We start from the raw sequence: 13,762 nt of genomic DNA on the forward strand, positions 1-13,762 counted from the left end.
CATTTCATCTACTGCATATGAGAAGTAATATAGAAATATAAACCAGGAAGGAAGTGCCATAAAAACAGTAAGCACAGCAGAGTGTATGACAAAAAAAAACGTCCACATGCCACTCTTCCTACTAACATTAACAATGATGATTTTGAAGGTTTTATTTTTGTCACAAAAAAACAAACAAATTTATACTAAGTTTTGCAATGATTAGCAATTGTTTTTTGTTTCTTCAGTTAAACCCTGTGGCTCCACTGATTTGATCTCTGCTTGTGCTTATTGACTTGCGTATGAGATAAGCTTTGTTGTCAATGTATCCTTTAAAAAAAAATGTTTTGTCAAAGAGAAAAACACAGGGAATTTGTTCCTACACTGCCTGACTAGCATATTGGAAAAGCGCTCTATAAATGACCACCAACTCTGATTAACTCTTAGAAGTGTCGTCCACCCGTTCAGCCTTTGAATACAACATTGACCACAACACAGGTAGAATGTGGCACCCACAGACAACACATGGAGGGTTAGTAAATAACTGAAGAGTAACAGAAGACATGTGACATGTACACCAGGAAATGAAAAAAGTGATTATTGCACGTAGACAGAGATACAGGAGACGTTGTATTTTCAGTGGTCACGTGGCAAATCCAACATAACTTCCTGTTCAGTCAATGTGATGACAAAACAAAAAAGGAAAAAACAAAAAAACAGGATGAATTTCGACAAGGTATTCTCACAAAGCACAACTACAACACGGTATATATTAAACACGTCTAAAAAAAATATGTAACTTAAATATCTTATATATATATAATACGTATATGTTTAATCTTCTATTATGTCCATGTATGTTCTGATATGATACCATTCTTTCCCTCTTTAATACTGAATATATTGTGAAGACATTATGGTGGTGAACTCTCCCATAATCAGCATGTGTTGTGCAGAGACAGTAAGATATTACCTTTAATAACAGTTCCATAATGTTTCTACCTGTCAGTAGTTAGTATATACCTGATCCCTCCTCTGTCACCATGCCCAGTCCCTCTGCTTTATTCTGCCGCTCAAACGCATTCAGGTCTAGAACACTGGAACAGAGAGACAGAGAGGGTTTAATAACACATTTACGCGCCGTACACTCCACCAGAATGGAGCGAGCGAGCGACTAGAGGTTATTAAGGAGGGTACACCCACTACCTGCATGACTGCATCAGACCAGCCAGACTCTGGAAGAAGCCCACATCCTTCTTGTCTTTCAGGTAGTCCAGCATTTTCTGTCAGAGAGAAACACAGAGACATGAGAGAGTAAACACTACAGAGACATGAGAGACATGAGAGAGTAAACACTACAGAGACGAGAGAGTAAACACTACAGAGACACAGAGACGAGAGAGTAAACACTACAGAGACACAGAGACATGAGAGAGTAAACACTACAGAAACATGAGAGAGTTAACACTACAGAGACATGAGAGAGTAAACACTACAGAGACACAGAGACATGAGAGAGTAAACACTACAGAGACATGAGAGAGTAAACACTACAGAAACACAGAGATATGAGAGAGTAAACACTACAGAGACATGAGAGAGTAAACACTACAGAAACACAGAGATATGAGAGAGTAAACACTACAGAGACATGAGAGAGTAAACACTACAGAAACACAGAGACATGAGAGAGTAAACACTACAGAGACACAGAGACATGAGAGAGTAAACACTACAGAAACATGAGAGAGTAAACACTACAGAGACATGAGAGAGTAAACACTACAGAGACATGAGAGAGTAAACACTACAGAGACACAGAGATATGAGAGAGTAAACACTACAGAGACATGAGAGAGTAAACACTACAGAAACACAGACACATGAGAGAGTAAACACTACAGAGACAAAGAGACATGAGAGAGTAAACACTACAGAGACACAGACACATGAGAGAGTAAACACTACAGAGACACAGAGACATGAGAGAGTAAACACTACAGAGACATGAGAGAGTAAACACTACAGAAACACAGACACATGAGAGAGTAAACACTACAGAGACATGAGAGAGTAAATACTACAGAGACATGAGAGAGTAAACACTACAGAAACACAGAGACATGAGAGAGTAAACACTACAGAGACATGAGAGAGTAAACACTACAGAAACACAGACACATGAGAGAGTAAACACTACAGAGACATGAGAGAGTAAATACTACAGAGACATGAGAGAGTAAACACTACAGAAACACAGAGACATGAGAGAGTAAACACTACAGAGACATGAGAGAGTAAACACTACAGAGACACAGAGATATGAGAGAGTAAACACTACAGAGACATGAGTGAGTAAACACTACAGAGACATGAGAGAGTAAACACTACAGAAATACAGAGACATGAGAGAGTAAACACTACAGAAACACAGAGACATGAGAGAGTAAACACTACAGAGACATGAGAGAGTAAACACTACAGAGACATGAGAGAGTAAACACTACAGAAACACAGAGATATGAGAGAGTAAACACTACAGAGACATGAGAGAGTAAACACTACAGAGACGAGAGAGTAAACACTACAGAGACATGAGAGAGTAAACACTACAGAAACACAGAGATATGGAGAGTAAACACTACAGAAACACAGAGACATGAGAGAGTAAACACTACAGAGACACAGACATGAGAGAGTAAACACTACAGAGACATGAGAGAGTAAACACTACAGAGACATGAGAGAGTAAACACTACAGAGACACAGAGACATGAGAGAGTAAACACTACAGAAACACAGAGACATGAGAGAGTAAACACTACAGAGACATGAGAGAGTAAACACTACAGAAACACAGAGACATGAGAGAGTAAACACTACAGAGACATGAGAGAGTAAACACTACAGAGACACAGAGACATGAGAGAGTAAACACTACAGAAACACAGAGACATGAGAAAGTAAACAATACAGAGACATGACAGAGTAAACACTACAGAAACACAGAGACATGAGAGAGTAAACACTACAGAGACAAAGAGACATGAGAGAGTAAACACTACAGAGACATGAGAGAGTAAACACTACAGAGACATGAGATAGTAAACACTACAGAAACACAGCAGACTAGAAACACAAACTACCGATTCTAAAAGTAAATATAAATAAAGTGACTGATGGTAGATTGATACAGTTTAATGGTAGATACCAGGTCAACAAGTGACTGATGGTAGATTGATGCAGTCTAATGGTAGATACCAGGTCAGTAAGTGACTGATGGTAGATTGATACAGTTTAATGGTAGATACCAGGTCAGTAAGTGACTGATGGTAGATTGATACAGTTTAATGGTAGATACCAGGTCAATAAGTGACTGATGGTAGATTGATACAGTTTAATGGTAGATAACAGGTCAGTAAGTGACTGATGGTAGATTGATACAGTTTAATGGTAGATACCAGGTCAGTAAGTGACTGATGGTAGATTGATGCAGTTTAATGGTAGATACCAGGTCAGTAAGTGACTGATGGTAGATTGATACAGTTTAATGGTAGATACCAGGTCAGTAAGTGACTGATGGTAGATTGATACAGTTTAATGGTAGATACCAGGTCAATAAGTGACTGATGGTAGATTGATGCAGTTTAATGGTCGATACCAGGTCAGTAAGTGACTGATGGTAGATTGATACAGTCTAATGGTAGATAGACCTACCTGCTGAACAGTAGAGTTGCCTCCATTGAGGACAGCGATCCCCAGCTTCAGAGTAGAGGCCACCATGGGACCCATCTCACCTGGTGGAGAATACAACACCGTCATACTGGGTATAGTACGTCACAATCTAGCTACCTACCTACTGCGGACAGACCTCTGCTTTACTGGGAGAGTTATGGGCACTAAGATGTCCGACGTATTCATCACACATGGCTGCTTTTTCTATCACATAGACTGATCAGGTAGAATCCAGGTGAATGTAGCTACCTACCTACTGCGGACAGACCTCTGCTTTACTGGGAGAGTTATGGGCACTAAGATGTCCGACGTATTCATCACACATGGCTGCTCTTTCCATGACATAGACTGATCAGGTGAATCCAGGTGAATGTAGCTACCTACCTACTGCGGACAGACCTCTGCTTTACTGGGAGAGTTATGGGCACTAAGATGTCCGACGTATTCATCACACATGGCTGCTTTTTCTATCACATAGACTGATCAGGTAGAATCCAGGTGAATGTAGCTACCTACCTACTGCGGACAGATCTCTGCTTTACTGTGAGAGTTATGGGCACTAAGATGTCCGACGTATTCATCACACATGGCTGCTTTTTCTATCACATAGACTGATCAGGTAGAATCCAGGTGAATGTAGCTACCTACCTACTGTGGACAGACCTCTGCTTTACTGGGAGAGTTATGGGCACTAAGATGTCCGACGTATTCATCACACATGGCTGCTTTTTCTATCACATAGACTGATCAGGTAGAATCCAGGTGAATGTAGCTACCTACCTACTGCGGACAGATCTCTGCTTTACTGTGAGAGTTATGGGCACTAAGATGTCCGACGTATTCATCACACATGGCTGCTTTTTCTATCACATAGACTGATCAGGTAGAATCCAGGTGAATGTAGCTACCTACCTACTGCGGACAGATCTCTGCTTTACTGTGAGAGTTATGGGCACTAAGATGTCCGACGTATTCATCACACATGGCTGCTTTTTCTATCACATAGACTGATCAGGTAGAATCCAGGTGAATGTAGCTACCTACCTACTGTGGACAGACCTCTGCTTTACTGGGAGAGTTATGGGCACTAAGATGTCCGACGTATTCATCACACATGGCTGCTTTTTCTATCACATAGACTGATCAGGTAGAATCCAGGTGAATGTAGCTACCTACCTACTGTGGACAGACCTCTGCTTTACTGGGAGAGTTATGGGCACTAAGATGTCCGACGTATTCATCACACATGGCTGCTTTTTCTATGACATAGACTGATCAGGTAGAATCCAGGTGGAAGCTATGATCCCTTATTGATGTCACTTGTTAAATCCACTTCAATCAGTGTAGATGAAGGGGAGGATGACAGGTTAAAGAAGGATTTTTAAGCCTTGAGACATGTGAGACATGGATTGTGTATGTGTGCCATTCAAAGGGTGAATGGACAAGACAAAATATTTAAGTGCCTTTGAACGGGGTATGGTAGTAGGAGCCAGGCGCACCAGTTTGTGTCAAGAACTGCAACGCTGCTGGGTTTTTCACGCTCAACAGTTTCCTGTGTGTATGCAGAATGGTCCACCACCCAAAGGACATCCAGCCAACTGGACACAACTGTGGGAAGCATTGGAGTCAACATGGACCAGCATCCCCTGTGTGACGCTTTCAACACCTTGTAGAGTCCACGCCCCGACGAATCGAGGCTGTTCTGAAGGAAGGTGTTCCTAATGTTCTGAGAGCCGAAAGGCATGGGGGGGAGGGCGGTGCAGCGACTCAATATTAGGAAGGTGTTCCTAATGTTTTGTCCACTCAGTGTACATCCTGTTTATATCCATTCTACTCAGAGAGCTTACCTTTGCTGGCGCTGATAGTCTGCAGCACCATCTCCGCAGCACCTCGGTCGTGTAACCTGGCCTGCTGATATAACAGCTTCTGTTTCTCCATCTCTTTCTCCTGCAGAACGGAGGAAGAGGAGGAGGAGGAAGAGGAAGAGGAGGAGGAGGAAGAGGACCTGAGAGACAGCACCTTCCTGTCCTATCAGACCGCCATGTGCCCATCGGGCTATAAGATACTCGCAGCACCCTGGAGGTGAAGACTTACTGGGCTCCTGTACCAGGTTCGAGATAACCTTCCGTAGGTGTTTTCTATAAATGCCTCTCAAATTGAATTCAGGATGATTTCACCAGTGTTGATAATTCCTGTTGAGGACTAATATATTACAATATCGCAACTCATAACCACAGGGCCCCACATTGGCTAGTTAAGACTACAGAGGGCTTGGAGCTTGGAGCTGGATGGGAGCAGGCAGTCTGTCTGTGTGTTAGTACAGTGAGGTGACTGTAAGCTCAGTGCTGAGGGACATGAGACAGATAGACAAAGGGGGACAGTGTCATGTCTCCAGCACACCCACTGAAACAGTGACAACCAAACAGCAGGAACCACTCTGCCTGACTGAGGGAACAGCATAGCAGGGAGAGCTACAGGGGCCCAGGCTTGGCTGCTTCCCCCACTTTCCATCTGAGCTACAGCAGAAGAATACAAGGGGGGATGGAAGAGCTCGGAAAGCAAGATGGCCGCTCTCCTAATGTTGGCTTTTTTTTTTTTTTACAGTTTTAAAAAAAACCCAGGGAGCGAGAGGGGCGGAATGAACGATATGAATGAAGAACCTTCAAAAAGGAACATGAAAACAGAAATACTCGGAAAAGGAAACAAGATGCAAAATCAACGGAAACAGTTGTTTTAAGAACTTTGTTACCAGAGATTCTTCCTCCTTCTTGGCAATTTTGTTCCTTAAACCTTTGCTTATATCACGCTGGGGAAACAGAATGGCATCATTTCACAGTGCACGGATCCACACCCACCTCCGCTATACTCAGAAAATAGAAAAACTTACTAGAAAATGATGGTGAAAAGATTGGTGTAATAAGGACAAGATGTCTGAGTGGTGCCAAAGAAACAGCCGTGAGCAGCCTACTGAAAGCCATGCTGATTAGCATCATCAGTGTTTATGAGGTGTCTCTCTGCGTGATCACAAAAAATAAAAAAAACAAAACCGACACGAGGAGAAAAATATAGATTTACACAATGTTCCATTACAACAGGGGCGCCAGAGCGGCGCAGCAGGTCTACGGCACTGCATCTCAGTGCTACAGGCGTCATTACAGACGTCCTGGTTAGATTCCGGGCTGTATCACAACCCGGCCGTGATCGGGAGTTCCAAAGGGTCGGCCCACAATTGGCCCGGCGTCGTCCGGGTTTGACCGGGGTTAGGCCGTCATTGTAAATAAAAATGTTGTTCTTATTAACCTGACTTGACTAGTTAAATAAAGGTTAAATAAATCAAATAAAAAATGCTGTCAATCTATGGTAAATTACACCAGGTATGAGAAAGAAGAGACATATCATTATCGTCTGACTGGTACGATAACCTGAGATCCACAAGTCTCCCATTAATGTCAATGAACGATGTGTGAGAAAGTTTGACTTTCCACTCAGAGAGAAGACTCTACGTGCCATCTCTTCAGGGGTCATTATCTCAACAGAGAAGACTCTACATGCCATCACTTCGGCGATCATTATCTCAACAGAGAAGACTCTACATGCCATCTCTTCGGCGATCATTATCTCAACAGAGAAGACTCTACATGCCATCTCTTCGGCGATCATTATCTCAACAGAGAAGACTCTACATGCCATCTCTTCAGGGATCATTATCTCAACAGAGAAGACTCTAGTTGCCATCTCTTCCTGGGTAATTTAAAAGCTGCCTGCAAGCCATGGGAAACGAAATAACCCACATTTTAAAAGACGTCACCCTCTTTTTAAAATGCTTCTGGGGAGGGATGGGCAAAAGTTAAATGGGTTGGACGGGGTTCAACATAAGATACCTACTTCAAAACTCTTCACCTCCTCTCCATCCTCATCCTCTTCATCATGACAGCTCTGGTAGAGAAATGATGATACAGAAAGAGAAAGAATTCACATCCAATCAAATCAGCCAAGCGATCGGCCAATCAAATAATAAATCAATCAACCAATGAAGTGATCGGGGCCAATCAAAGTAATTGATGAATCAGTAGAAAAACATCATGGATTGGCTATGAGGACTGGCCACCCATCATAGCCTGGTTCCTCTCCACCCAGCACAGCCAGAAGAGGACTGGCCACCCATCATAGCCTGGTTCCTCTCCACCCAGCACAGCCAGAAGAGGACTGGCCACCCCTCATAGCCTGGTTCCTCTCCACCCAGCACAGCCAGAAGAGGACTGGCCACCCATCATAGCCTGGTTCCTCTCTACCCCTCATAGCCTGGTTCCTCTCTACCCGGCACAGCCAGAAGAGGACTGGCCACCCCTCATAGCCTGGTTCCTCTCCACCCATCATAGCCTGGTTCCTCTCCACCCGGCACAGCCAGAAGAGGACTGGCCACCCCTCATAGCCTGGTTCCTCTCTACCCGGCACAGCCAGAAGAGGACTGACCACCCCTCATAGCCTGGTTCCTCTCCACCCAGCACAGCCAGAATAGGACTGACCACCCATCATAGCCTGGTTCCTCTCTAGGTTTCTTCCTAGGTTCTGGCCTTTCTAGGGAGGTTTTTCCTAGCCACCGTGCTTCTACACCTGCATTACTTGCTGTTTGGGGTTTTAGGCTGGGTTTCTGTACAGCACTTTGCATCAGCTGATGTAAGAAGAAGGGCTTTATAAATAAATGTAATTAGATTTGAACTGGTACCTTAGCCATAATGTCAGCATAGGCCATGTAGAGAATATCCTCTTCCAGTTTACTGCAACATAGATTAGATAACGTCATTATTATTGTACCATAAACCTAGTAGTAGTGGAATTAGGAAGGTTCTGAGAACATCATGTCGACATCAGATCCCCTGTAATGGAAGTGTTACTACTACCAGTATCAGTAACAGCCATGGTATTACTACGGTTTTACACCACCTGGTAGAGAATATGATGTAGCATATAGAAAGTGTTACAGTCCGGGTATTACTACGGTTTTACACCACCTGGTAGAGAGTATAATGTAGCATATAGAAAGTGTTACAGTCATGGAATTACTACGGTTTTACACCACCTGGTAGAGAGTATAATGTAGAATATAGAAAGTGTTACAGTCCGGGTATTACTACGGTTTTACACCACCTGGTAGAGAGTATAATGTAGCATATAGAAAGTGTTACAGTCATGGAGTTACTACGGTTTTACACCACCTGGTAGAGAGTATAATGTAGCATATAGAAAGTGTTACAGTCATGGAATTACTACGGTTTTACACCACCAGGTAGAGAGTATGATGTAGAATATAGAAAGTGTTACAGTCCGGGTATTACTACGGTTTTACACCACCAGGTAGAGAGTATAATGTAGCATATAGAAAGTGTTACAGTCATGGAATTACTACGGTTTTACACCACCTGGTAGAGAGTATAATGTAGCATATAGAAAGTGTTACAGTCATGGAATTACTACGGTTTTACACCACCAGGTAGAGAGTATGATGTAGAATATAGAAAGTGTTACAGTCCGGGTATTACTACGGTTTTACACCACCAGGTAGAGAGTATGATGTAGCATATAGAAAGTATTACAGTCATGGTATTACTACGGTTTTACACCACCAGGTAGAGAGTATAATGTAGCATATAGAAAGTGTTACAGTCATGGAATTACTACGGTTTTACACCACCAGGTAGAGAGTATGATGTAGAATATAGAAAGTGTTACAGTCCGGGTATTACTACGGTTTTACACCACCTGGTAGAGAGTATGATGTAGCATATAGAAAGTGTTACAGTCCGGGTATGACTATAGTTTACTAGGACCAGCTACAGAGCAGAGATACCCACCACTATAAAGGAAACATTACTAGCATCACTCTTAGTTACAGTCTTGGTATGACTATAGTTTACTAGGACCAGCTACAGAGCAGAGATACCCACCACTATAAAGAAAACATTACTAGCATCACTATTAGTTGCAGTCTTGGTATGACTATAGTTTACTAGGACCAGCTACAGAGCAGAGATACCCACCACTTCTCAGTCAGGGCCGTCCTACTGAATAACTGTATGAGCTGATGAAGAGGGTCGATCCTCTTGGCTCCCTCATCTTCTTCAGGAGGCTCCTCTCCTCCCGGTCTCTGTGAAGACAGAATAACAAAACGAAATAAAAAAATTGGTTCCTCACAAACCACAAACGTCAAATCTCTTCCTTACAGAGTGTTCTAGTCTACACTAATTCGACACAGGTAACACTCTCAAGTCTCAAACACAAACAGGAGCTCTGATAAGCATCACATCATCTTTCTGGGAACAAATGTGTGTTATGAACACTACTATATAGAGACCAGCACCAGTGATGAATATATAAACACTACTCCCCTAGAGACCAGCACCAGTGATGAATATATAAACACTACTCCCCTAGAGACCAGCACCAGTGATGAATATATAAACACTACTATATAGAGACCAGCACCAGTGATGAATATATAAACACTACTATATAGAGACCAGCACCAGTGATGAATATATAAACACTACTATATAGAGACCAGCACCAGTGATGAATATATAAACACTACTCCCCTAGAGACCAGCACCAGTGATGAATATATAAACACTACTATATAGAGACCAGCACCAGTGATGAATATATAAACACTACTCCCCTAGAGACCAGCACCAGTGATGAATATATAAACACTACTCCCCTAGAGACCAGCACCAGTGATGAATATATAAACACTACTCCCCTAGAGACCAGCACCAGTGATGAATATATAAACACTACTCCCCTAGAGACCAGCACCAGTGATGAATATATAAACACTACTATATAGAGACCAGCACCAGTGATGAATATATAAACACTACTATATAGAGACCAGCACCAGTGATGAATATATAAACACTACTCCCCTAGAGACCAGCACCAGTGATGAATATATAAACACTACTCCCCTAGAGACCAGCACCAGTGATGAATATATAAACACTACTCCCCTAGAGACCAGCACCAGTGATGAATATATAAACACTACTCCCCTAGAGACCAGCACCAGTGATGAATATATAAACACTACTCCCCTAGAGACCAGCACCAGTGATGAATATATAAACACTACTATATAGAGACCAGCACCAGTGATGAATATATAAACACTACTCCCCTAGAGACCAGCACCAGTGATGAATATATAAACACTACTATATAGAGACCAGCACCAGTGATGAATATATAAACACTACTATATAGAGACCAGCACCAGTGATGAATATATAAACACTACTCCCCTAGAGACCAGCACCAGTGATGAATATATAAACACTACTCCCCTAGAGACCAGCACCAGTGATGAACATATAAACACTACTCCCCTAGAGACCAGCACCAGTGATGAATATATAAACACTACTCCCCTAGAGACCAGCACCAGTGATGAATATATAAACACTACTCCCCTAGAGACCAGCACCAGTGATGAATATATAAACACTACTATATAGAGACCAGCACCAGTGATGAATATATAAACACTACTCCCCTAGAGACCAGCACCAGTGATGAATATATAAACACTACTCCCCTAGAGACCAGCACCAGTGATGAATATATAAACACTACTCCCCTAGAGACCAGCACCAGTGATGAATATATAAACACTACTCCCCTAGAGACCAGCACCAGTGATGAATATATAAACACTACTCCCCTAGAGACCAGCACCAGCGATGAATATATAAACACTACTCCTCTAGAGACCAGCACCAGTGGTGAATATATAAACACTACTATATAGAGACCAGCACCAGTGATGAATATATAAACACTACTCCCCTAGAGACCAGCACCAGTGATGAATATATAAACACTGTGACACAGTTAATTCCAGGTAACTCTCTCTAGTCTCGACCACATAGTTTATTCCAGGTACCTCTCTCTAGTCTCCTCCACATAGTTTATTCCAGGTAACTCTCTCTAGTCTCCTCCATATAGTTTATTCCAGGTAACTCTCTCTAGTCTCGACCACATAGTTTATTCCAGGTACCTCTCTCTAGTCTCCTCCACATAGTTTATTCCAGGTACCTCTCTACAGTCTCATCCACATAGTTAATTCCAGGTACCTCTCTCTAGTTTATTCCAGGTAACTCTCTCTAGTCTCCACCACATAGTTTATTCCAGGTAACTCTCTAGTTTATTCCAGGTACCTCTCTCTAGTCTCCACCACATAGTTTATTCCAGGTACCTCTCTCTAGTCTCCTCCACATAGTTTATTCCAGGTAACTCTCTCTAGTTTATTCCAGGTACCTCTCTCTAGTCTCGACCACATAGTTAATTCCAGGGACCTCTCTCTAGTCTCCTCCACATAGTTTATTCCAGGTACCTCTCGCTAGTCTCCTCCACATAGTTTATTCCAGGGACCTCTCTCTAGTCTCCTCCACATAGTTTATTCCAGGTACCTCTCGCTAGTCTCCTCCATATAGTTTAATCCAGGTAACTCTCTCTAGTCTCCTCCATATAGTTTATTCCAGGTACCTCTCTCTAGTTTATTCCAGGTACCTCTCTCTAGTCTCCTCCACATAGTTTATTCCAGGTACCTCTCTCTAGTCTCCTCCACATAGTTTATTCCAGGTACCTCTCTCTAGTCTATTCCAGGTACCTCTCTCTAGTTTATTCCAGGTACCTCTCTCTAGTTTATTCCAGGTACCTCTCTCTAGTCTATTCCAGGTACCTCTCTCTAGTCTATTCCAGGTACCTCTCTCTAGTTTATTCCAGGTACCTCTCTCTAGTCTCCTCCACATAGTTTATTCCAGGTACCTCTCGCTAGTCTCCTCCATATAGTTTATTCTAGGTAACTCTCTCTAGTTTATTCCAGGTACCTCTCTCTATTTTATTCCAGGTACCTCTCTCTAGTTTATTCCAGGTACCTCTCTCTAGTCTCCACCACAAAAGGAGCATAACATCAAGAGGTCTTCCTTCCCTCCGTTGCATTGAGAGGAAATTCTCAGAAACGTTATCTGAAAAGGAATGCATCGTTGACTGCTTTTGTTTTGTAAACAATAGTCTGTTTCTTTGCGCTTTCAGAAAAATAAATCACTTCGCCCACAATGAATGCTGGGTATTGGAGCCTGGTTAATCCAATCGTGACTTCATTTCAAACCGAGAGTTCTATGTCTGTGTGGCCGTGATCAGAATATAAAATCGATGCTCCGCAACAACATGAGGACATGGGTTTGTGTGCAGGCAGGAAAAATAGCATCAACACAATAACATGTCATTAGACACACATTGTCACTAGACACAGGAATTCCCTGCTGTGTGATTTCCCACAGAGCGTTCCTGAATTCACACATTAATGGAGGAACACATACAGGTCCTCTATGAGCTTATCAATGAAAAAACCTTACAGCCAGGTCCTCTATGAGCTTATCAATGAAGAAACCTTACAGCCAGGTCCTCTATGAGCTTATCAATGAAGAAACCTTACAGCCTGGTCCTCTATGAGCTTATCAATGAAGGAACACTTACAGCCTGGTCCTCTATGAGCTTATCAATGAAGAAACCTTACAGCCAGGTCCTCTATGAGCTTATCAATGAAGAAACCTTACAGCCAGGTCCTCTATGAGCTTATCAATGAAGAAACACTTACAGCCTGGTCCTCTATGAGCTTATCAATGAAGGAACACTTACAGCCAGGTCCTCTATGAGCTTATCAATGGAGGAACACTTACAGCCAGGTCCTCTATGAGCTTATCAATGAAGAAACACATACAGCCTGGTCCTCTATGAGCTTATCAATGGGGAAACACTTACAGCCAGGTCCTCTATGAGCTTATCCTCAAAGTAGTGCTCCTCAGTCTCAATCCAGGACTTCTCATATCCCTGTAGAAACAGGTTGACCGCCCGGTGCCTGATGGGGGACATAGAGAAGTCATCAGAGGTGAATGGATGAATGGGAGAGAGAGAAGTCTATCCTGGACAGGGACTAGCAGTTAGACAGTGATCCTTTAAAAAACTGCACAGAACAGGAAGTCTATCC

General features: G+C 42.6%; 1 protein-coding gene across 1 annotated transcript in view; it reads right to left on the reverse strand.

Annotated features, from left to right (window-relative positions):
- Nucleotides 1-13,762, reverse strand: part of ryr2a (ryanodine receptor 2a (cardiac)) — a gene marked incomplete at its 3' end in the record, with an annotated part of 473,963 nt that overhangs the window by 34,342 nt on the left and 425,859 nt on the right. The window contains 8 exon segments of the mRNA XM_029748619.1: nt 1,003-1,076; nt 1,186-1,262; nt 3,697-3,776; nt 5,562-5,661; nt 7,600-7,650; nt 8,441-8,492; nt 9,753-9,859; nt 13,537-13,633. Of these exon segments, the coding sequence (XP_029604479.1) occupies nt 1,003-1,076; nt 1,186-1,262; nt 3,697-3,776; nt 5,562-5,661; nt 7,600-7,650; nt 8,441-8,492; nt 9,753-9,859; nt 13,537-13,633 (638 nt within the window).

Source organism: Salmo trutta, unplaced genomic scaffold (assembly GCF_901001165.1).
Source record: "Salmo trutta unplaced genomic scaffold, fSalTru1.1, whole genome shotgun sequence".
NCBI lineage: Eukaryota > Metazoa > Chordata > Actinopteri > Salmoniformes > Salmonidae > Salmo > Salmo trutta.